Below are 23,930 nucleotides of genomic sequence, written 5' to 3' on the forward strand. Positions count from 1 at the left end.
TCCACTTTAATTTTACACGACATGTCTGAAAAATGTATCACGGAATATATTTTAATTCCCTCTTTAAATGAAATTAAGATCTTCTTTTTTCAATTTCACATAAGGTATTACATTCATATGCCGTTACAAGTTATATTGTAAATGGTGTTACGTATGTGATTTACTTCAAAAATACCAACGATCTTTTATCTATGTTATTTAATCATTTCACAGAACTCGTGTTTTTGTGATTATCCTCTAATCAAATAAAGTGATCATAATTATTTCATTTCAAATACATCATAATATGTGTCCGTCTTATAATTAGTGGTGCCCAAAACCAGTTTTGGTCTTGTTCTTGTATTTTTGTCCGACCTAGACCAATACCACCTAATTGTATCAGGACCAAGGCCGATTGTTCAAGTTTGAGCATCGTTAAAATGTTACTGAAAATGGTCTCATCAATAGGTTTTTTTTGTAATATCAAGTGACAGGACGAACAAGTCGTGCGCCTGATGGTAGGTAAGCTATACGCCTGTCCATAACAGTTACAGTGCCACTCAGAGCTTCAAATCGCAAAGATCTGAGGGGCACTGCCACTGCGCTCGTCACCCTGAGACATAAGTTCACAGGTCCCATGTGAAATTCATTCACAAGGAGATCTACTGCCAGTAACAAATATTTCATACAAATTATTTCCTTTTGCTTTAAGATACGAATTCGAGAAAGTAAGGCGACGATTTGCCTATAATTGCTTAATACATTTAGTTTCAAGGTGTTTGTAGAGTTATTCAGACTGTAATAATGTAATCAAATGTCTATACCTTAATACCTTATGTAAATAAAATAGATAAGTATACTATCTCAATATATCAGTTATAATTAATGGTAATAACATAAATGAAAGCACGCGCAATAACGCTTAGAATCGAAACATTCTCTCACTAAACACCCGCTACGCTCCTTCGAGCAGAGAGCAGATTTATACCTTAACATACATTACTAAATAAATATTAACTATCATATAAAAATAAATAAATATCTAAAATCAATCAATAAGAACGTATAATATTTTAAAATTACTTTTCGTCATTAGGTTGGCCTTCGTATCTTATAGTGAGTTACATACCTATGTCAATAAGTACTCAAAATGCACTTTGTTGCGTTTTTATACAACCTGAACCAGCCCTCATTGTCACTTTTTCTAGGAACCATTACAATATGATATTTTGATAAGTAGCAATTTGTTAGTTCTAATTCTTTTATGAAGGCTGTGGCAGAATATCACCGGCGTTGTGTAACATTCTGCCATTGTGCTGAGTTACAGACCTTTTTATCTCACACCACTATTGTTACTAAACACTGTGTAGAGCTTATATTTAATTTTACTTATTAATGTGTTGAGATAAATAAACGATTTTATTATTATTATTAATCGCAAGATTTGCGAGACTCTTGCAGGAAGACCGAGACCAGAAGCAAGGCAAGACCAATTCTTGGTGTTGTAATTAGCAACAGTACTTATTATCTTCTAATTCTATTATCTTCTAATCTAAATTTACCTCGTTCATTATTATTACCATCAGTATATCGCATTACGACAATGATTTATTTATATTTAATTAAATAAACATTCAAAATTTTATGTTTTTGCCTTTTTAATCCTATTATCAGGGTTTAGAGCTGCTAACATATTCAACGGCGATATCTTTGCGTTGGTGCCCTGCAACAACCTTTAGTTGGCACTTTTTTCATTCTGCAAAATTCACTTTGCATAGAAAAATTATGAACTGTGTACACATAAAATGAACGGAAAGATGACTTTTCAATAATGCCATTCGGAAGTGTTACAATTTCTCACCTACCTACCTATTTTCTGCTTCAATTTTACAAAAATTATGAACTGTGTACACCTAAAATGGACGGTAAGACAAGTTTTCAAAAATGGTATTCGGAAGTGTGTATAATTTCTTACCTAAATATATCCTGCTACAATTTTACAAAAATTATGAACTGTGTACACCGAAAATGGATGGAACGACTAGTTTTCATTAATGGCATACGGAAATATTACAATTGTTCACTTAGCTATTACAATTTCACAAAAATAATGAACTGTGTACACCTAAAATGGATGGAAAGATGACTTTTCAAAAATGGCTCTCGGAAATATTACAATTCTTCACGTACCTGTATCTCGTTACATTTTCAGCTTGACACTGTGCAGAAAAATATTATGATGCAAAATCCACAAGGGCGACGACGGCACGCACGTGTCCATCTTTACACTTATCTAACATTAAAATTGAACTTACCACTTACAATAAAACGGTTCAAAATACAAAAGCAATCGTGCTGTTGAACCATTTTCAATTATTATCCATTAACATTAATTACTTCCTACATCATTATCAGGCGTGGTAATTGATCTCAAATAGAATAATATTTCTCATCATTGCGTCCCTAATGATTAATAGTCATTATACAGTATTTTTGAACTGAAAATTAAACTTGTGAAATCGACTCGTTAATACGAAAACTAGCAAACAACTATGCGCACGCTCTTTTCAGTGATCCCTTTTATGGAATTCCTCATGCAACATTGTTAAGGTCCACAACAAACAAACTCATCGACCCTACGACATTGACTGACCTGCTATAAACGTGAAGCGTATTGCAGATGGTTCATAAAACATTTTTTACAACTTTTCCCTTTCAGAAAAGACCTGTGGAAAACTGTGGGAAGTATGAGTTGGTATTTGATACATAATCACGACGGCTTGCGGTAACGGATAATATTACAAATACGCTTTTTTTAAATTTCATTTTTGTATTGTTAGTTTTGTATTATGGTATTATACAAACTAATTTTGTAATATTACTATTATTGAATTTTGTTTTATAGGTTTTTTTATGACGTCAAGTGGCGGGACGAACAAGTCGTGCGCCTGATGATAAGCTACACGTCAGTCCATAACAGTTGCAGTGCCACCCACGGGCTTTAAATCGCAAAGATCTGAGGGGCACTGCCACTGCGCCCATCACCTTGAGACATAAGTTGACAAGTCCCATGTGCCTGTAATGTCACCAGCACTTCACCCTTCAAAACCGGAACACAGTAATGCTGACATTACTGCTTGGCGGCAGAAATAGTTAAAGTGGCAGTACCTGGACGATATCTCTCACATAAAGATGGGAAAAACTGCTTATTTTTTTAAACGTTTAAACGTTATGCTTTTTTTAAAAAAGCGTGCTTTTTTAAACGCTTTTTCACTTAAACGCTTTTTAGTTTGAAGCTGACAAAATCGTTTAGAAAACGGTTAAGCGCATAAACTTTTATGTTAAAAAAGCTTGCAACGTTGTGTTGATAACGAAACGCAAGAGTAGACCACTAAAGGTATTAAGATAAGTAAGTTTTTTTTGTAAAAACGAGTTATATTTTTATTATGACATAACATTATTATATTAACATCTTGTTCATTGGCGTTTAAAAGCGTTCAAAAACATAAGTTGTTTAACTTTTTTAGTTGTTAACTGTTGAAATGGAAAAAACTGCTTAGTTTTTTAACGTTAAAACGTACGTTTGAAAAGTGTGCTTGTAAAAGCGCTTTTCACCTAAACGCTTTTTAGTATGACGCTTAAAAAGTCGTTTAGAAAAACGATTAACCGCATAGACTTTATGTTTAAAAACAACGCTTACGCTTAATATGAAAAGCGTGCTTAAGCGCGTATTTTAAAAAGCAGACTTTTTTAAGTGCTTTTCGTTTAAACGCCCACCTCCACTTTCACAAGCAGCTCTACTGCTACTAAAACTCTCTCCACTAGTTTGTTATAAATTAATAACATGTTAATAACGAAGATCGAACACTTAGAAAGACATCCATCGACCCGGCTGAATTCGAACCGATGACGTCTTGTAACAAACAGTGCCAGAAGCTATGCCAACTAAACCACGGAGCGAGCCAGAGGACCTTACCAATTTTTCTATGTGCTTGTTGCAGATCTTTCTGTGTTTCCGCCATCTGTGACAACTTTATTTCTTCAGTTTTTTTAAAGCCTAAGGTACCGGAGGGTATTAAGGCCTAGCTAAGGGAGATTTCAAATAAAATGAAAAATGTAGTCGTTAATCAACAGGTTGAATTTCTAATTAGTCATTTATATTAAGGACTATAAAATAATAACATAAAATAACAACTTCTGCCATAAATAAAACAGGATTAAAACTTTTTAAAAACTTTACTTATAGGCCTTAATTTACTATGGCAGGGAAATTAGGCCTATTACTTCAGCAGTCTTAAATATTTATAATAACTAACAATATTTTGTATTTGAGATCCATAGTCAGGTAAATTAAGTAATTTAACATTAAATACTATAGAAAATTAGATGGATTTGCTGGTCAAGCAGACTGATACCGATCAATTTAGTTGCAGCCATCAGGACACTCAAATGTGTCGGTATCATCAACCGACAAACCAACACATTCTTCATGGAACCATTTTCCACATTTTTCGCATTTTCGCATGTCAGCCATCTTATCTTCTTCGCAAGCATGGCAGTACCACCCTCTTTCCTGCTGCGAGATATCATTCTTCTTTTTTGCTTCAGTTTTCTTCGCTTTCTTTTTATTATTTTCAAAAATATCTTTTGTAATCGGTGTCCCTCTGTAATTAATTGCTTTTTTTCGAATCGTCGTCGTCGGTGTTTTTTGTGTAATCTTCACTGGTGTTGGCATAAGTTGGTAAAAAGGCGTTTTTTTGTTCAACAGAGAGAGCGGTACATCGTCTTCATCGTCCGAATCTGAAAAACAAACCAAACGGTGAAGGTCCCTTCCGGTAGGCCTGGCTGGCGTCAGCTCTATTGCATCAGATGTTGTAGCAGACGTCTCACTTCTTTTAACAGGCGTTTTATTGCTGAAATCTAAATTTTTTTGAAAACTTGTTGAAGTCGATGGCCTGGGAGAATTCGGGTGCAAGTTTTCTTGATTTTCTGGTACCATCTGTGCTGGAACTTCTGTTAATACCGACGGAGCAAAAGCAGTTTCCGGAATTGCTTCAGGATTCAAAAGAAACAGACCAGTGGCTCTAAAGCCACTGGTTATGTTACTATGTGTCATGCATTTGGACCAGACATTAGAAAGTATGACATTAAATCGCGCCTTGGTTAGCTTCTTGTCTGGATTTTGATCCAAGAAACATAAGACTTCAGCATCCCAGTGATGTTCAAATGAACGGTAAACTGCTTTGTCAAGCGGCTGAAGTTCATGTGTTCTGTTCGATGGCAGACAGTATAAGGATATGTCGAACGAATCTGCGACGTCGACGATACTCAGATCTAAATGACAGGCTGCTCCATCAAAAATCAAAAGACACTTTCCAGCACTTTTGTATCTGGCTAAGTGTTTCAAAAATTCCTTGAAAAGATCATTTGTCATATAACCCTTAGCTGATTTTTCTATTAAAGTTCCCGGTGGTAAATTATCGTATAATTCCGGCTTCAGCCTTTTCCCTTTAAATATCACCATTGGAGGTATGGCAGTACCGAGCGCATTTACACATCCCGCAATCGTGACGCTTTCTGCGTGTTCCGAAGACTGCAAATGCACTCGTTTTGCCCCTTTCTGAGCCAAAACAGTTTGTTGGTGGTGGATCGTTAATCGACAACCTTTTTCATCCATGTTGTAGATTCGTTCAGGATGATTTGTCAGGTCCAAATCGTCATAAACTGCTTTTATTTTTGAGAAATGGTCATCAACAATGAACTTGTTGAGTTTTTGTGCCCGCGCCGGGTTCATAAACTGAGCTTTTCTTTTAGATAAATTAGGGTGTCTTTTCATGAAAGCTTTAAACCAGTCCTTGCCAGCGAGTTTAGTGTTTTCATTGAAACTGTGCTTTATGTTATTAGCCTCACAAAATTTGTAGACCAAGCGACGAAGTATGCGTGGTATGACGGGCAATCCTATTTCAGAAAACCTGATAATCCTCTTCACCAGATCATCTTCCTGTTTTTCGTTCAATATGGTTTACCGACCCAGTAATTTTCTCAAACTGCCAGTATTGAGATGATTCCTGATGGTTCTTCTTGGGACCTTATATCTCTCAGCAGCTTTATACGTACTCAGAATTCCCATTTGAACAGCTCGAACTGCTGACACCAGGTCTTCTTCAGACCATAATGCCCGTTTGGGAGGCATTATGGTCGTATTCACTGAAAATAAAATATCCACTGTTAGCTTATTCGTTATAATCTTACATATCTACAAAAGATCTTGAAAGGAGGATAAGACACAGTCATAAAATAATCTAATAAATCACTAAATAAAAGTTAGAGGATAATAAGGCCTATGGAAATTTTTGATAGGCCTTAATAACCTTAAGCCATATACGTAAGAAAAAGAAATATATTTAAATACATTAAGGTTACATTACCTACAAGATTCGAGACCACCATAAGGGTTAAATAAACTAGAAATAGAACACAAAGTCGATTAGCTAACTGTAATATAACAAAAAATACTTACAATTGTCTAGTGTGATTTTTTACTATTCGAGCGGCGCGACCTCTCAACATAGAATTAGACACGGCACTGACGGCGCGGAGCGGGATGAAGTGTGACCTCGAGCTTATAACAACGTGTGCGCACGTAATGTATCTGTGCGTGTGGCGTTTGAGTGTGTAAATACAATATAAGTACGATTTCTGTTCCTTAGGCCTTATAATCCGACAGGCCTTATTACCCTTAGGTACCTTATACTGTCTCACTGCTGCGCGAAGGCCTCCCTCCCCTCTCTCCACACCTCTCGGTTCTGCGTCGCTAAAGTCCAATCTTTTAGTGTGTAACATTTGGATTAGTTACCTACCTAACGTAATATCGACTAGTCCAAGCATAGAAATAAAAGGAGAAGGAAGCAGTCTTCTTGGGAGTGACCGTAGATAGTGAATTTCAATGGTTTCTATATATATCTTCCCTGGCCTTAGTTAGTTCCATAGTATAATGTCCTACGGGATTCTCACGTGGGGTAAACATTCAAACCATAATTGTATTTCAAAAACGATCGATTCGTTCTGTGGACCGTTTAGGTGCTCGGGTTTCTCTCAGAGAAAAGTTTAAGGAGACTGGTATCATGACTGTGACATCACAGTACATTTACTCAAATATTTTATATGACCGTAAAAATATTCATGATTTCAATAAGAAAGAAGATACCCATAATATTAACCTTAGAGCTAAGTTCAAACTCATGGTATGCCACGATTTCGTTTAACCAAGGTAAACGACTCTTTTATGGGGAACTGTATACGTTTTTACAGTAAGATTCCGGAGCATATATTAAGATTATCATTTCCTAAGTTTAAAAACTACATTAAAAATATTTTGATTGAAAAGTCATATTACAAAATTGAAGACTACTTAAAGATATATGGAAACGTCATGGCTCCAGATTCCACACAAATTTGATTCAAAGTGTACCTATTCCATAGCATTTAAGTTTGTTTGAAAAGAGCAATCCCTAGAATTTCTTGCTCGTTCTTCCCAGGGAAGTCAGCGTAGTGAACGAGCAATAGCTTAAATGTGACGTTTTCAAGTGTAAATTTATTTGCCTATGGATTAAAAGGATTCTTTGGCTTAAGCGTCTAGCTCGTCTCTCCATCAACGCTTGAGTCCACTGCATGGTCGTTTCCTGACTTTAGGGATCCATTCTGGGGTGGCTTTCGACTGAGACCCAAGACTGAGCAAGACGCGGCCCGCCCAGTTCCATTTGAGTTTACGCGCTTGTTTGCCCACATCGGTGAGGACGGATGGGTATAATCTTAGAATAATAACGCATAGAATGATAGTTTCATATCAAACGAACTGTCACAAGTGAGGCAAAAATAAAATTCATGTAGGCTAGTTTTAGTAGTAGGTTAATTTTCAGTTTTAGTTAGTGAATATTTATATAAAAATACAAGTTGAAACGCGTTACTTCCTTGTGATGTTAAGTAGTAGGTATCTATTTTATGTTTGTCTGACGTATTTTTACACTCATTTACCGCACATTTCGTCATTTTTAGCCAAAATTCTGGAGCTGTTCGCGGTGCAAGTTGACCTTGAGCACTGACGGCCCGCCCGCTCGTGTAGGCCCTTTGGGAGCGCTTCAATTTGCCTCACTTAGCGTGTGCGGACTAGGTTTCTATGCGTTATTATTCTAAGTGTATAATGCACGAGTCAATGAATTTTCTTTTGAGCCTGAGTCGCCTTTCATCAGATGTTTCATAGATCAATAGCCTTTCCAGGCGTTTTCAGTGCGTTTTTAGTCTCTTTTTTTATTTTAGGTTTTTTTTTAATTTTATTATTGTACCTGGAGTTGGAAGCCAGATATATCGCAGGATATAACAGTCTTACTATAGTAACTTTAAAGAAAACAATAAATAAGTAAGTTAAATCACCAGTTTATTATCAATATACCGTCGGAGATAGATTACCTGACACCCGATTGCGCCACACGTCGGACAAGTAGATTAGTTAGAAATAGTGTTTTTTTGATATTGTATGTATGTTAGTCCCTAAGTCCCTAAGGTATATGTTATATTTATCATGTGGCCTGAACTAAACAAATAAATAAAATAAAATAGTGCAATTACGCGTAACTAGCTAGATCATCAGTCTCCATTTCGGTTAGTGGCCAATTCAAATCCGCGTAATGGCGTGATTTACGGGAATCTAATTCTGCCATCCACTATCTAAAACGTAGCTAAGTGACGGCGAATAACCGTTTTAAATACCAAAAAATAGAGCTTAAAATTCTCTAAATTAAACACTTGAAACTAGCTAACGTGTGCGACTTATCGGAACTCCACTTACTGTGGAAATACGAAAGTCGTAGCCAATGAAATGACGAAGTAATAACGTTAAATCCCTCCTATGAAATTTGGTTTGGTGCTGATAAGCACATTTTACTTATACCATATGTATACTCGGATTTGCACTATCTCCGATGATATGTATATGTACATTATACAGGGTGCCCCTGGGCTATGGGACACGAAGGGAAAGTACTTAATTTATAAAATGTTAAAAATATACTCCATCCTCTTGTATGAAAAAAGATGAGAAAAATTATAAAATAAATTGTGGTTGTTCATCTAACCGATATCTAGGATTTTAGAATACTCTGTGTGAGTAAGGAGCTTTGCCGAATAAAACTGAGAAATGCTAAAGTCACGTATTATGCTCATCATTGAATTTAAAACTTTAAAACTCTCCTCTGTAAATTTGACAATTTCGACATACGATAGTTTACGTAGGACGGGGCGAAAATACTTCTTGTGTACTAAATCTGTCACGTATTCTCACAGCAATAAATCTAATAGTGTCAGGTTTAGGGATCTTGCCGGCCGTCTAACCCGTCCGTGTGTACAGATGATCCAGGAAGAAAAACATTCATTAATAGTCGATACTACTTGCCTCAGCACGAGTTCAACTATTTCCCGTACGGTTCATTTTTCATGGGACGAGCGACAGGAATACTGGCTTTGTTTTAGAATTTATTTTTTTACAAACGAACGTGTTCTGTTTAGTTCAGTTGAAATAAAAAAAAAGTCATTGGTATATGTAAAGTACGTTTTAAATACAGCGTTTACTCATAAAATTTCGAGGCAAGTTTGTGTTTTTTTTTTCGATCATGAAAATTTTTACGAATCGTGTTTTCACACCGTATTCTAATCAGTGTATATACACAATTTTACTATACATTTTTTCCAAAGCAATTGATCCAACACTTTGACTGTTACGCAGAATCAACCAAAGCCATTTGAGGTTGTATTGACTTTGAAGTCAGTTTAAAACGATAATATCGACTAAACTGACAATTTTGCTAAACGATTAGAAGAAGAAAGAAGAGAAGTAGCAGTAGAGCTCCGTGTGAAAGTATTCGTCCAGGGTAGTGCTGCCACCTTACCTATTTCTGCCGCCAAGCAGTAATGTCAGCGTTACTGTGTTCCTGTTTTGAAGGGTAAGAGTGCTGGTAAAATTACAGGCACATGGGACTTGTCAACTTATGCCCCTCAGATCTTTGTAATTTAAAGCTCTGAGTGGCACTGCAACTGTTATGGATAGGCGTGTAGCTTACAATCGGGCACACGACTAAGCTACACGCCTTGTTCGTCCCGTCACTTGTTGTTATAAAAAGAAAGATAAAAAAGCCTTCGCGTCACTTCCCGCAGATTCGCTAGGCGTCGCCGACGGCAGCTGTGGGAATCTCGCGAATGCCCGAGCATTCTCAAAGGCCACGGAAGACTACAAATTTAGACTTAAAATTTTTCGTGTTTCTCGTTAGGTATTTAATGCCAAAAAATATCATACAACATAGGAACATAGGAATACTGAAACCCGCTGCTCACCGAATCGAACTCGGAACGAGAAAACCGCAAGTAATCGGGCCCCAATTTTACGTTCACCTACCCACAAGTCTAAAAAGTGTTACAAATGACGAAGTGCTTTGTTCCCGACTGAAAGACCTTTTATTGGATAATGAATTCTACAGTGTAGAGGAATTTCTTTTAAAGAAATTGTAATTATATTTTAATTTTGCTTGTCAACTTATGTCTCAGGGTGACTGGCGTACTGTTAGTGCCTCTTATATCTTTGCAATTTAAAACTCTGAGTGGCACTGTATTAGTTATGGGATAGCTCACCATCAGGCGCACGACTTGTTCGTCACCGTCACTTGATGTTATAAATAAAAAAAAAATTAAATATCAACTTTCATCATCCCTCTGGACTGCGCATGAATATCCACCAAAGAGACGGTTTTAGGACTAGGAGGTTTTTCAGAAATGGAGTATGTCTAATATATATAATAAAGTATAATAATATATATAATATATATAATATATATATAATATATATAATAAGTAAGTCTAATATATAATAAAGTATATTTTTATTTATGTGACACTTGTAAATTACACACTAGAATAACTTATAATTTAGACCTGTCACCGATATTATCAAACCAGAATTTGATTCTTTCCCAATAGGGATACTGCGTAAGAGTCAATTCTTGATCTATGTTCAAGCAGAGACGGGTGTCGCGGTTGTAAGGCATCCATTTTGTACGCTGGTTCGACCATGTTGGTATTCTGAAATAATAAAGATATGTATTTTCACCTCACTAGCTCGGAAAGGCTTTCTTTCTCGCGCAAAAGCGTTTTTTCCACGCTAGCGTGGTGCAACAATTTTTTTCTTTCGATGAAAAAGAAACATATGTTACGTTCAACTACGCGATTTGTCGTACAATAATAATAATAATATTTGGTAAAATATACCAACGGATATGTATCCGTTTTTTTCCATCTCTCTAAGATCCGTTGGTATATTTTATTCTTATTATTGTCGACATTAAATTGACAGCGATAACTTATGTCGGTAGTCTATTAAAACCTTAGACTATTTCCTTTATTTTTTCCATCCTCTAAGAGTAAAACTGATTCGTTATAGTTCAACTGTTTTTCGTTCATCTACCATTTTCCTCGCTATAGTGAGGTGAAAAGTTATGTGTTTTGCTCGGCAGCAAAGTTGTTTTGCGTCTCTATATTTGAACCACTTGATTCGCTCGTGGTTTAATATTAGAATTCTTTAGGTTTCAATACAAGCCCTCGCGTGAAACTACAACTTTGCAGAAAAAAAATGTTTTCGAGCATTCTAGAGCATTTCTCCAAGATGAGCTAATTTCTTTAATTTAGCTGGATGATCTTCCTTCTTTTCAGAAAAAGTAACAATGATGATAGCAGCTAATAATATATTTGGTTCACTGAAATCTGCTTTCATCAATTCAGTAGTAGGTACACCAGTGTCAGAAACTATCCACCGAAGTCATAACAACATTTTATATAAAACGGCACACGGCCCCGTGTTCAGGCTATTTTTTTTTAAATAGGTACAAAAGGTTAATGTCCCCATTAAGTAAGTTTATGAGCTCTCCAGATACTTTTGACCTAAATTACACTCTAATGTTTTTGTACATTTTTGTTTTGATAAAAAATGTGAGTTTATTGGACACGGATAGTAGTGGCTCTAATCATGTTTCATTTAAAGTGTGAAATTATTCTCACCCCTTCTTGGCAAAACTACACCAAGCTTCGCTAACAAATTTAATTATTTTCTCGTCATTTGCATCACAATTTTCATGCTTGCTTTTCTTATAAAATTGATATTGAAGAATGTCCCCGTGTGTCGCTCCTTTTATGTCAAGCTTCTTCATTATTTTCGTGTTAATATTGCCCGAATAACGAAAATTATAAAGGTATACATTGTCATAGTTGTAAACTTCGCAAAAATTTATCACATCTCGAACGACTATCGCGTCAGATAGAAAATTTATGTATTCTTCTTTTTTCTTGTCATTTATTTGTTTATTTTTAAAGTAAAACTCGTGCAATGCTCGCCCAAGTTTCTTTGATTTTGGACTGTCATGTGGCAAGGACAGAAATCTCGGAATAAATCTTTGTGTGTCCTTAACATATGATATATTTCCATCGCTATCTACTTGAGCAAACGAAGCGCCATCATGAGAGGCTGCGCCTGTCAATAGTGGTAGCTTTTTATGATTATTTTTCAGTATGATAGCTAGAGGGAGTTCTTCAATACACGGCTCAACGCCTTCGAATTTCTTTTCAACAACGGGTAAGAAATTACAATTAAAAATGTGCGGTGGTCGTGACATTTCCACGGTCATAACGGCTGATAATAAATTTTCAACTGGCTCATTTAAAAGAAATTCATATAATTCATTAACGTCCTTTATGTCTTTGCCAAGAAGATTAGCTATTTGTTCAGCCTTAGCTATAGGATTTTCTTCAGTATAGTATAACACATGTGAAAGACAACTCCCAGATTGTCCGATTATTTTGTGAACAAGACCGTCAGTCATTTTCGTAACAAGATACGCCTGCACAGTACCAGCTCCCGCGCTTTCCCCAAACGCTGTTACGTTATTTTCATCACCGTTGAAGTATTTTATGTTATTTTTAACCCATTTTAAAGCCATTATTGTGTCTTTAAACGCAGCATTCCCTGGTACGTTTTTGGTATGAAGGCATAAGAATCCAAGTATGTGAAGTCTATAATTTACGGTAACTAAAATAACATCCTTGTCTATCATATAGTCAGGTTTGTAATAATCTCCATGGCCAAAAAGGTATGTGCCGCCATGAACAAAGAATAGTACTGGGAGTTTTTTTAATTCTTTTCTAGGCAAACTCGGCGTGTATACGTTTAGGTATAAACAGTCTTCTGATCCTTCGATGCCTTTTCCTGAGAACGGGTTCATTTGAATGCATTTTGGGCCTGGTTTCGTTGCATCCCGTAGACCAGACCAGTTGTCTGGTTTTTGGGGATCCTGGAAAAAAGATATGATTAAAGTCAATGTCGAGTATGAAGGGTTTAATCGGAAGTGACAATATTTGCGACGCTTGTTATCTGTGGCCCTATTACACTATCTATTTATTTTAGTAACGAGTAAGATTGAGAGACGTTTACTGCCAGACGCTTTACCCATGCGCTCTGTGGTTCAGATAGGTACTCAAAAGTGTTGGATACTCTCCGTGTACAATACCAAAATGGATTCAGAGTGCGATTGAGACAAGACTGCCGCGGTATTACAATAGCAGGCTTTACCCACTCTATAAAGATATTGGAAGGAAAAGAGAAAATCAGCCAATTAGTCTTTTCGTCATAACAAAATGAACACGTGCAATCGCGCGCGAAAGATCGTTAGTTTAAAAAACTTCAAACAGGTAATCGCGCTCGATTACGCGTGCAGGCCTTCCCGCTTGGAATCCTGTACGTTTCTGATCATGCGTGATAGAGTGACTGTGTAAAGGGGGCTATTAAATTATAAATAATGTCTAAATAAATATTAGACACACATTACGTTGCTCCGGTCCCGAAGTTAAGTAACTAAAGCATTTGTATTATAGAAATCAGTAGCAGAAGAGCTCCTCGTGAAAGAGTTCGTCCAGGGTAGTACTGGCACCTTACCTATTTCTGCTGCCAAGCAGTAATGTCAGCATTACTGTGTTCCGGTTTTGAAAAGTAAGGGCGGTGCTGGTGAAATGACAGGCGCACGGTACTTGTCATCTTATGTCTGAGGGTGACGGGCGCAGTGGTTCGTCCTGTCACTTGATGTTATAAAAACTAAATACAAATACACGACAACAAGCACATAGAAAAATTCGTGAGGTCCACACTGGTTCGTTCCGTGGCTTAGTTGGTATAGCGTCTGGCACGGTATGCTAGAAGACGTCGGTTCGATTCTGGCCGGATCGAAGGATTTTTTTTCTAAGTATTCGATCTTTGTATTAATAATTATAATATATAAAGACTTGAAAATTATATGGTATTATGATGTTATCAGTTTAGGTTGCTCACTCGAAATCTCAGCTTCCCAACCGGAGGTTTAGCATAAGGTATCCCTTCAAAACTGTAATATTTCTTCCCAAAACACGAAATACACTCTTTCCCTTGCAATGTGCCTTGTTCCACTTCAACTTTACACGACATTTCTGAAAAAAATCACGGAATATATTTTATTTCGCTATTTATTAATACTGCTGTGAAATTAGGATTTTCTTTTTTTTTTCACTTAAACGCACTAGATATTATGTTCATATGCAGCTACACGTTGTATTACAGAACACATGTGTTCGTGATTGGGTATCTCGTAATCAAATAAATAGATTATAATTATTAGATTTTAAAGCCATTAAATGCTTACCTTATTAATTACTTATTTTTATCATTATTATCTTAAATCTATTGCATTGGCACAAGGATTTATTTATACAGGATGATTTATTTATTATAATGCCCGCACGCAACCCTTTCGTTGATATTTGTCTTAGTGGTAGGTAGTAGTGGAATAATTTTCAGGTTAGTTTTCGCTACCTAATTTCGGTGGCTATTTTTATTACTTAAAATGGATATTACCATGGAATATAAAATAATTATTTCCGGACACTACACCCGAATATTAAGCAATATTTTATGATAATATTGTAGAATATTTAATTAATAAAAATTGTCACCGAAATTAGGTAGAGAAAACTAACCTGGTGACCATATTCGATAGAAATAATTATTCAGAAAAACGTTACATTGAGCAAATTTCAAATTTTGGATTATGATTTTAAAATTCACCTGTATTTAAGAAAGCTATCAACTACTAAAGTAAAAGGTGATAAAATATTTAAAGACGACATCTTGGATAAAATTAGCCCCTTTACACAGTCACTCTACCGCGCGTGATCAGAATCCTACAGGATTGAGCGCGGGAAAGCTTGCACGCGCTTTCGTGTGTGATTACCTGTTTGAAATTTTTAATCGATTTACTTACTGACTACTATTTTTTGTATATCGGTATGTTACGCGATACCTTTGGCGTTTGTGAACCGTTTCAGACAGACAGGACAGACCGCGTGAAACTGGCGCGTGTTGGAGTGCGCGATGTCGGGCTTACACCGCACAGGCGTGAGACGTCTATCTCCTAAAGTCACGTAAGCGAAAAAGTAAGTATCATTGTCAATATTAGGAAGATCCTCTGTGGAGTCGTAGAATGCAAAGCCAAACGTATAAAAATTGAGTTTGTTTTATATACTTACACATGATTATATTTCCAGACTTAGTAGGCCTTTAGTACAATTTGAAAAACTTAATAAATTCATTTTATTCAAACTTGTAATTACGATATGTAAAGACGCTAAAGAATACCTTTAAAAATGATTTCGCCATTGTTCTTTGATATTTATCATACATTTGGGGTTGGGAGCCTCGGTATTAGAGATAGGCCCAATCATCGAGTATATTATAACCAGAAATAAAGACGAAATGTCATTTAGTTTGTTTGAAAATTATTCTGCGAAATCATCACGGTCACAACAGCGCTCCGATTGGCCAGCCCGAATTCGAAACAATTGACGGGTGTCAATTGACCCATACACTGCGGAACATAATGCTTTTATAATCGTAAATTAAAAGAAAACGTTAATTAAAATCACCAACCATATATTATTTGTTCATAAAAACAACCATTATTGTACTTAAGGCTAATAAGCAAAATTTAAACTTATTATTTACTCCATTCTGGTAACAAGGGAGTTAATAACATTTTTATTTAAAAAGAGCGACCTTTAATGTTTGAAGAAAATATCGCTTATTGTTTGGAAAATCAGGCCATTTATGTAACACATAGGCCAAACTACTTGCAGACTTAAAATTATTATCACAATATTATGCATCCATTATTTATAATTACTAACACCCTTTTTGTAATTCGCTAACATATACCAATGCCAACAACCTTTATTTCCACACATAACTTAGCATCTTCTATCAGGTGTCATTATGATGGGTATGGCATGTAGGTACCTATTTATAGAACAGGCCACACTTTTTCATATTAAATTAACTACTCTTGAATACTACACGCCCTATGAGCAAAGGTCTACGATAGAGATATATTTATTTGTAAACATACACCGTGAATAGAGTTTGCATATTTAAGATTACACTTATAGTTATATAGTAGTAACTGGCATACAAATATTAATAGCAAATATTATACATTGTTCGCATTTATTACAATTACATATAGTCATATTACATTGTATAATTAAAATCACATCGTATTACAGTATATAATTAATATTTGTTAATTGAATAATGTAATTAAAGAAAAAATATGATTTAATAAAAAAGAGGAACGCATGTCAAAGTAATAAATAAATATGTAGACGGCATTGACCTAACAAATGGACATCGGGTCTAATACAAAAACCACGAAAAAAATGTCCGAGGTTAAGCTATACAAACATGTTACATGTAACGAAATATAAAAAACTAAAACATTTAATTTAAATCGTAACGTCATTGCAGTACTGCCTAAATTTGCTTACAACAATTTAAGGGCCCAAAAACACCCTATTTAGCTTCGATTGAAACTACTTGAACACAAGAGTAATGGAATAGCCTTTCTCGTAAATATTAATTTATTTTTTTATGCATATTATTCTGTCGAATTTTGTACAAATTCACTTGAAGGTATAAATAAAGAGTTGGGCAGATACATACATACAATTATTACTACAAATGTCAAAATAAGCGTGTACTATAAGAAATGTACCGATATTCTAACTAAACGTAAACTCAAATATCCGTGATTCCGATTTATAACAAAACCATGACGCTTTCGAGTAATTTTGATACTTAAAAATGGGATATTTTAAAAATAGGGTTAAAATCAAAGCAACTCTACAGTTTTTTTGTTCTAAATATTTCAATCGCTTGTGGTTTGAACAATTGAAAATGACCAAGAAGTTTATATAAGCTTCTTGAAACTGACGTAATGGGTCTCTTTCCATCTTTTGTGCATGCAATGAGTAGAAAAATGGCAGTTAGCTATTTCATTATTTCGTGTACTTTTGTAATTTATATTTACGATTCAGTTACATATAAATTAAGTACTATAAAACTGTACAAAATAACACTTTTAAATGACAACTATGATAACACAATATATTTGTTTAGTGAAAATATGATACAAAATCATGTTTTCACACTTTACTGCAGTAATTTTTACAAGTTATTATTTGTACTGCATATATTGGTACCGCATGATTGACAACCGCGCTGTCACTCGAACAAACGAAGACTATTGCGCGATTAACGCTCTGTTTGCGATTTTAACGCCCTACAGGTGCGGACGCTTTTTAGCGCGACCCCGACCTCCATTTATTGGTAGGTCAATGGTAGAGGGCTTCAAAATTTAAATGTCAAAATCTCATTTACATTACAAAAACAATTTGTCACAAGGGTAACCTATTACAAACTCGAATTTTTTTTATCCGAAATCACGTTTGTTCAAATTTTCATAACACCGAAAACCGAATTATAAAGAAATCGTTGTTCTTTCAGGATATGTTGGATGTTTATCGCAAAGACACGATTAGGTTAGGTTAAGTTAGGTTTAAAAGAAAAAACCATTTTCCTTTCAAAGTTACTTTCGAGGTTATGAAAATTCAAGCAAACGTTATTTCTGGAATGTGTAATTTCGAACTACTGATAGGTAACCTGTCACAAGCAATTCAAACAGTATTTTCTTAAATCTAGACGTAAGTAACATTTTTATATCGTCAGGTAGTAACATTAGTAAGTACATTATATAATATTTTACGCACATGTTATAGCAATTCCTTTGAAAACAAGTAGTAGTGTATATCCAAAGGATATGGATATCGGGTTAAAAAAAGGAACATTTTTTGAAATAAATAAATAACTATGTTTTTTGACAAAAATACACATCTCGAATATACGCAAAGAAGGAAGGGACAATATTCTTCGTTTTGTAAGGGGTTGCAGCTATCTCGCAGACCAGCACGACACATCGTCTTTACGCACTTCTTCTGTAGGATAAAAGCTCGACTTATGTGAACAGAGTTACCCCAGACAACAATTCCATACCGCAGAGTCGAACACACATAACCGTGGTTTTCTGGTCACAAATGTTTTTAACTGGTAAATTGTGAACACAAATTTGTTGATTTTTTCACAAACTGATAAAATCAACATGTCGCACTTAACAACTAATATAGTATTATCTCAAAAATTCCGTTATATTTATATTTTGTCTCAAAAATGCGTTATATTAATAATTTATCTCCAAAATTTCGCTATATTTATGTGTCATTTGTAGATTCAATTTCAAAGTGACAGGACAACACTGTCGCTTTGAAATTAAATAGGTAATATTAATATAACTTTAAGCAATTTTGAGCTAATACTATGTTATTTGTCATGTGCGATGTGTGCTCGGAAATACAGACGTAGGCAGGGCATTCTATTCTAAGTTTTCCAGAATTGTGAACCTTTTTTATCGCGTTTTATATAAAGCGCGTGCCATGTGGGTGGTCCTTAAGGCACCTACCTAACTTGGAATTCATCATAATAGGTTGGAATAAAAAAGTACCTATTTTTATTTCTATTGATGACGTGACACCTGAAAATTTGACTAGATTAACTTATAATTTAGATCTTACACCCATATTATCCAGCCAGAATTTGATTCTTTCCCAATAGGGATACTGCGTGAGAGTCAATTCTTGATCTATGTTCAGGCAAAGACGGGTGTCGCGGTTGTATGGCAGCCATTTTATTCGCTGGTTCGACCATGTTGGTATTCTGAAATAATAAAAATATTTTCACCTTTGTGTCTCTTGAAATTCACATGTTGCCAAAGAATATTATTTTAACATAATTAATAATTGTGAGCAAATTTTTAGAAATCAATTCAATGAAAAAAGGGTTATTCTGTACCAAGTTGTTAATAGTTCTACGAAATGTGACCTAGTGTGACAGGGGGTAAACATTTTTACACATTAGCTGACTGTTCGGGCCAACGAATGAATGTGTTAGCTGTTTAGGAAGCTTCCATAAATTATGTCTCATAATAATACTAATTATAACAGACATAAGGTTTATGTAATATGCAGCGATCAAAATTGAGATCGTTAATTTAAATAAAGTATGAACGTTTCCTTAGTCTAGAGAAATTTTATACGCATTGATGACGAAATGGGCCTTAAATTTTTTTTCCTGTTTGTTTTCCGAACATTGTAAGATAATATTTATTTTTTAAATGGCTAAAGTATTTAAATACGCAAGTACCGAAATAGAAGCACAAATATATTTTTTTTTGTAGCATATAATTTATAGGAAAAAAATTTGTCGCCATTGTACTCAAATTTCAATAAATAATACGCATATTCAAATATAATCAGCTCCGACAATTTCCGAGATTTGTAGAAGAAAATGTCTACATTATTCTCCCTCGATCACTTAGCCACGATGTCACATTCGGTACTGTGACAACGGGGTCCGTATGATGTCACATTTCTTGATTTTAAGGTCGGTTTAATATTTCAAATTTACATTTAAATTATCAAATTATTCTCACCCATTCTTGGCAAAACTACACCAAGCTTCGCTTAAAAACTTAACAATTTTCTCGTCGTTTGCGTCACATTTTTCATGCTTGCTTTTCTTATAAAATTGATATTGAACTATGTCTCCGTGACTTGCTCCTTTCATGGCAAGATTCTTCATAGTTCTCGTATTCATACTGCCCGAGTAGCAAAAATTAAAAAGGTACAAATTCTCAGTGTTGAAAAGTTCGCAAAAAGTTATTACATCTCGAATGAAGTACGCGTCTGATAGAAAGTTTACGTATTCTTCTTTTTTGTTGTCATTTATTTGTTCATTTTTAAAGTAAAATTCACGCAATGCCCTACCAAGTTCTTTTGATTTTGGACTGTCATAAGGCAATGATAAAAATCTGGGAATAAATCTTTGCGTGTCTTCAATATATGATATATTACCATCGCTATCCTTTCGAACAAACAAAGCACCGTCATGAGAGCTTAAGCCGATCAACTGTGGTAGCTTTTTATGATTGTTTTTTAAAATGGTAGCTAAAGGGAATTCTTCGAAAAACGGTTCAACGCCGTCGAATTTCTTTTCAACGACGGGTAAGAAATTAGCATTTATAATGTATGGTGGTCTTGACATTTCTGCAGTCATAGCAGCTGATACTAAATTTTCAACTGGCTCATTTAGTAAAAAATCATATAATACATTAACGTCCTTTATGTCTTTGCCAAGAAGACTAGCTATTTGTTCAGCCTTTACTATAGGATCATCTTCAATAAACAACAAATCTGAAAGACACGTTCCAGATTGTCCGATTATTTTGTGAACAAGACCGTCCGTCATTTTCGTAACAATATACGTCTGCACTGTACCAGCTCCCGCGCTTTCTCCTAATGCTGTTACGTTATTCTCATCACCGTTAAAATATTTTATGTTATTTTTAACCCATTTTAAAGCCATTACGGTATCTTTAAACGCAGCATTCCCTGGTACGTTTTTGGTATGAAGGCATAAGAATCCAAGTATGTGAAGTCTATAGTTTATGGTTACCAAAATGACATCCTCGTCTATAAAATAGTCAGGTCTGTAATAATCTCCATGACCAAAAAGGTATCTGCCGCCATGAACAAAGAATATCACTGGGAGTTTTTCTAGTTTCTCGTGTGGCAAACTCGGCGTGTACACGTTTAGGTATAGACAATCTTCGGATCCTTCGAAACCTTTTTGGGAGAATGGGTTAATTTGAATACATTTTGGGCCTGGTTTCGTTGCATCCAGTAAGCTAGACCAGTCGTCTGGTTTTTGAGGATCCTGAAAATAAGACAAGGAATCTTATCATTTTATAAATAAGTTCATGCTCTGTAATGAGATATTGCATATACGAGGGGCGTTCAATGTATTCTCGGTATCGGGGTCATTAACTAATGATAAGAGTAAATTAATTACCTCATTAGTTAAAGACACTCTTTAAGGGTATAAATATAAAATTTCATATAATTGTCATCATTAGTATTCAAGTTATCAGAGAAGACAACTACAATGACAGACGCCACAATGTTGACGAAAATCGAGCACCGCGCAGTGATTAAATTCCTTACAAAACAAGGAAAGACTCAAAAAGTTAGTCATGAAGAAATGGTGGCTGTTTATCAAGATTCTGCTACTTCGTTATCTACTATTCAGAAGTGGTCTAGTGAATTTAAACGGGGTAGAGAGAGTATTGAAGACGACCCCCGTGCTGGAGGGCCGGTAAGTGCCACTTCTGAAGAAAACGTCAAAATTGTCGAGAAACTTGTATTGGAAGATGCCCGTATCAGAGTGAAAACATTAATTAGCAGAAAAGACTAAGCTATCCGTGGGTACCATTCACACTATCCTTCATGAACATCTGAATCTTTCAAAAGTCAGTGCAAGATGGGTGCCGCGAATGCTCACGCCGCTTCAGAAACAAGTTCGAGTTGAGTGCAGTAAGGGGTTTTTGGAGCTCTGTAGCGAAAATCCGAGTGGAATTTTTGAACGCATTGTCACCGATGATGAAACGTGGGTTCATCACTATGATCCTGAGAGTAAGTTAGAGTCCATGCAGTGGCATAAAAAAGGAACAGACCCACCGAAGAAGTTTAAAGTCTGCCCATCCGCCGGAAAACTCATGGCCACAGTGTTTTGGGATTTTAAGGGAATTTTACTGATCGAATACACAAAAATGGGTCAAAGTATTACTGCCGCAGCTTACGCAAACAGCCTACGCAATTTGAAGGACGCTATAAAGGAAAAAAGACCTCGAAAATTGACCGCTGGTGTCTTGCTTCTTCACGACAACGCGTCGGTTCGCACAGGGTGCGTTGCCAAGGGTGCTGTGAGGGATTGTGGATTTGAAGAAATCACTCATCCACCCTACAGCCCTGACCTGGCCCCCAGTGATTACTTTTTGTTCCCAAACCTAAAGAAAGATCTTCGGGGTAAGCATTTTTCCGACGATGAAGAGTTGAAGGAGGCAATTAATGAACATTTTTCAGGCAAAGAGGAAAAATATTTTTTCGAGGGCATCGAAAAGTTATTTGCCCGATCAAATAAGTGTATTGAGGCTATGGGAGACTATATTGAAAGATAAATGATATTTTGAATTTTTTGTCTATTATTTCATACCTATACAGAGAATAAATCGCACGCCTTTCGTATACAAGAAGACTTCAAAATTATAGTTATTATGGAAAACGTTCACTTGCTGTTCTCAGCTGTTATCGTGCTAATGTTAGTTTACTTACTCGAAACCGCAGCTTCCCAACCGGAGGTTTAGCGTAAGGTATCCCCTCAAAACTATAATATTTCGTCCCGTAACACGAAATACATTCTTTCCCTTGCAACACGCCTTGTTCCACTTTAACTTTACACGACATTTCTGAAAAATATATCAAGGAATACATGTTAATTCACTATTTAACGCTTTGCTTTATTATATTAAGATATATTTTCCTCAATTGAACGCAATGGATATAACGTGTATACATGTACACGTTGTACTAGTAACACTGTTGTTACGTGTGTGATTAGCTTCAGTAATTTCAATAATTTTTATTCATTTTACAGAGCATGTATCGAAAACTTCCTATTACAACGCTTGTGTTTACTTTTTTAAATTTTATAAAAGGAAAAAGCTTTGAAATTTAATAAGAGATGTCTCGGATATCTCCTGTGATCATAGTGGATATAGGTATGAGGTTTTTGACAGATAATATACTTAATTTTTTATGCACATAATTACAGTTGAAGAAATATTATATGCACCGACGAATGTCATCTCTTGGAACGGCGTATCTTTTCTATTACAAGTTGCACTTTTTAACAGTATATACGTACTTCGTAAAATAGCGACTACCAAGTCTTTTCTTACAAATTAAACAAGTTATTTAGGCATAAAGACGATCAAGTTTATAATTAAGTGCCAATACGTAAATGTATGTAAACTAGTTGTTTGCACTATACAGATGACATGTGTGCATTACCGAGACGGTTCACTGTTTTGTCCTATTGTACTTTAACGACGAAGCGATATAACGAATCGGTGCAAATAATATTTCGCCAACTATGCCTGGAAAAGTGGATTTTCAAAAACAAAGGACTTGTGACTTTTCCATACTAAGGTATCATCTGCTTAAAGGTAAATATATACCACATAAGTAACATTTTCCACAAAAAATCTCCAAATTACGTACCAGTCGTAAGAAATTCAACATCTTTCTGCAGATAAAACTCTTATTAAGTATAAATTAAGTTTATAGCTTTTTTGTTATTGAGTTTCACGTGCAGAAAGATAGTGATTTACTTACCATAGCTGTATAAATTAAAGACTTTTTGTGGAAAATGTCACGTATGTGGTTTTACCTTTAAAAACAGACGGTATGTTAGTTAGATTTTAAAGACGTCTATTCGTTCATTTTGTTATCACATTTCAATATCTTTTAAACTTATCTTCAGATCTTAATTTATT

The 23,930-nt window shown here is 35.3% G+C and overlaps 1 protein-coding gene across 1 annotated transcript; it reads right to left on the minus strand.

Annotated features, from left to right (window-relative positions):
* Nucleotides 1-4,402: 4,402 nt before the first annotated feature.
* LOC113232131 lies at nt 4,403-22,839 on the minus strand. Its single transcript, XM_026466768.1, has 9 exons — nt 22,708-22,839; nt 19,971-21,253; nt 19,056-19,195; nt 15,396-15,560; nt 14,393-14,526; nt 12,409-13,361; nt 10,964-11,103; nt 6,068-6,186; nt 4,403-5,980 (listed from the first exon to the last, which is right to left on the minus strand). The coding sequence occupies exons 1-9, from the start codon at nt 22,837-22,839 to the stop codon at nt 4,403-4,405; spliced, it is 4,644 nt and encodes a 1,547-aa protein (XP_026322553.1).
* Nucleotides 22,840-23,930: the final 1,091 nt, after the last annotated feature.

Source organism: Hyposmocoma kahamanoa, unplaced genomic scaffold (assembly GCF_003589595.1).
Source record: "Hyposmocoma kahamanoa isolate Upper Pololo Valley unplaced genomic scaffold, ASM358959v1 67, whole genome shotgun sequence".
NCBI lineage: Eukaryota > Metazoa > Arthropoda > Insecta > Lepidoptera > Cosmopterigidae > Hyposmocoma > Hyposmocoma kahamanoa.

Excerpts from the sequence above, each read along its gene's own strand:
- LOC113232131 (XM_026466768.1), bottom strand. The coding sequence starts at position 22,839 with ATGTCGTGTAAAGTTAAAGTGGAACAAGGCGTGTTGCAAGGGAAAGAA. Across the intron at positions 19,196-19,970 it reads TGTAGTTTTGCCAAGAATGG|AATACCAACATGGTCGAACC; the intron begins GTGAGAATAATT and ends TTATTATTTCAG. Across the intron at positions 14,527-15,395 it reads ACGGTTCACAAACGCCAAAG|AAATGTCGTGTAAAGTTGAA; the intron begins GTATCGCGTAAC and ends GATTTTTTTCAG.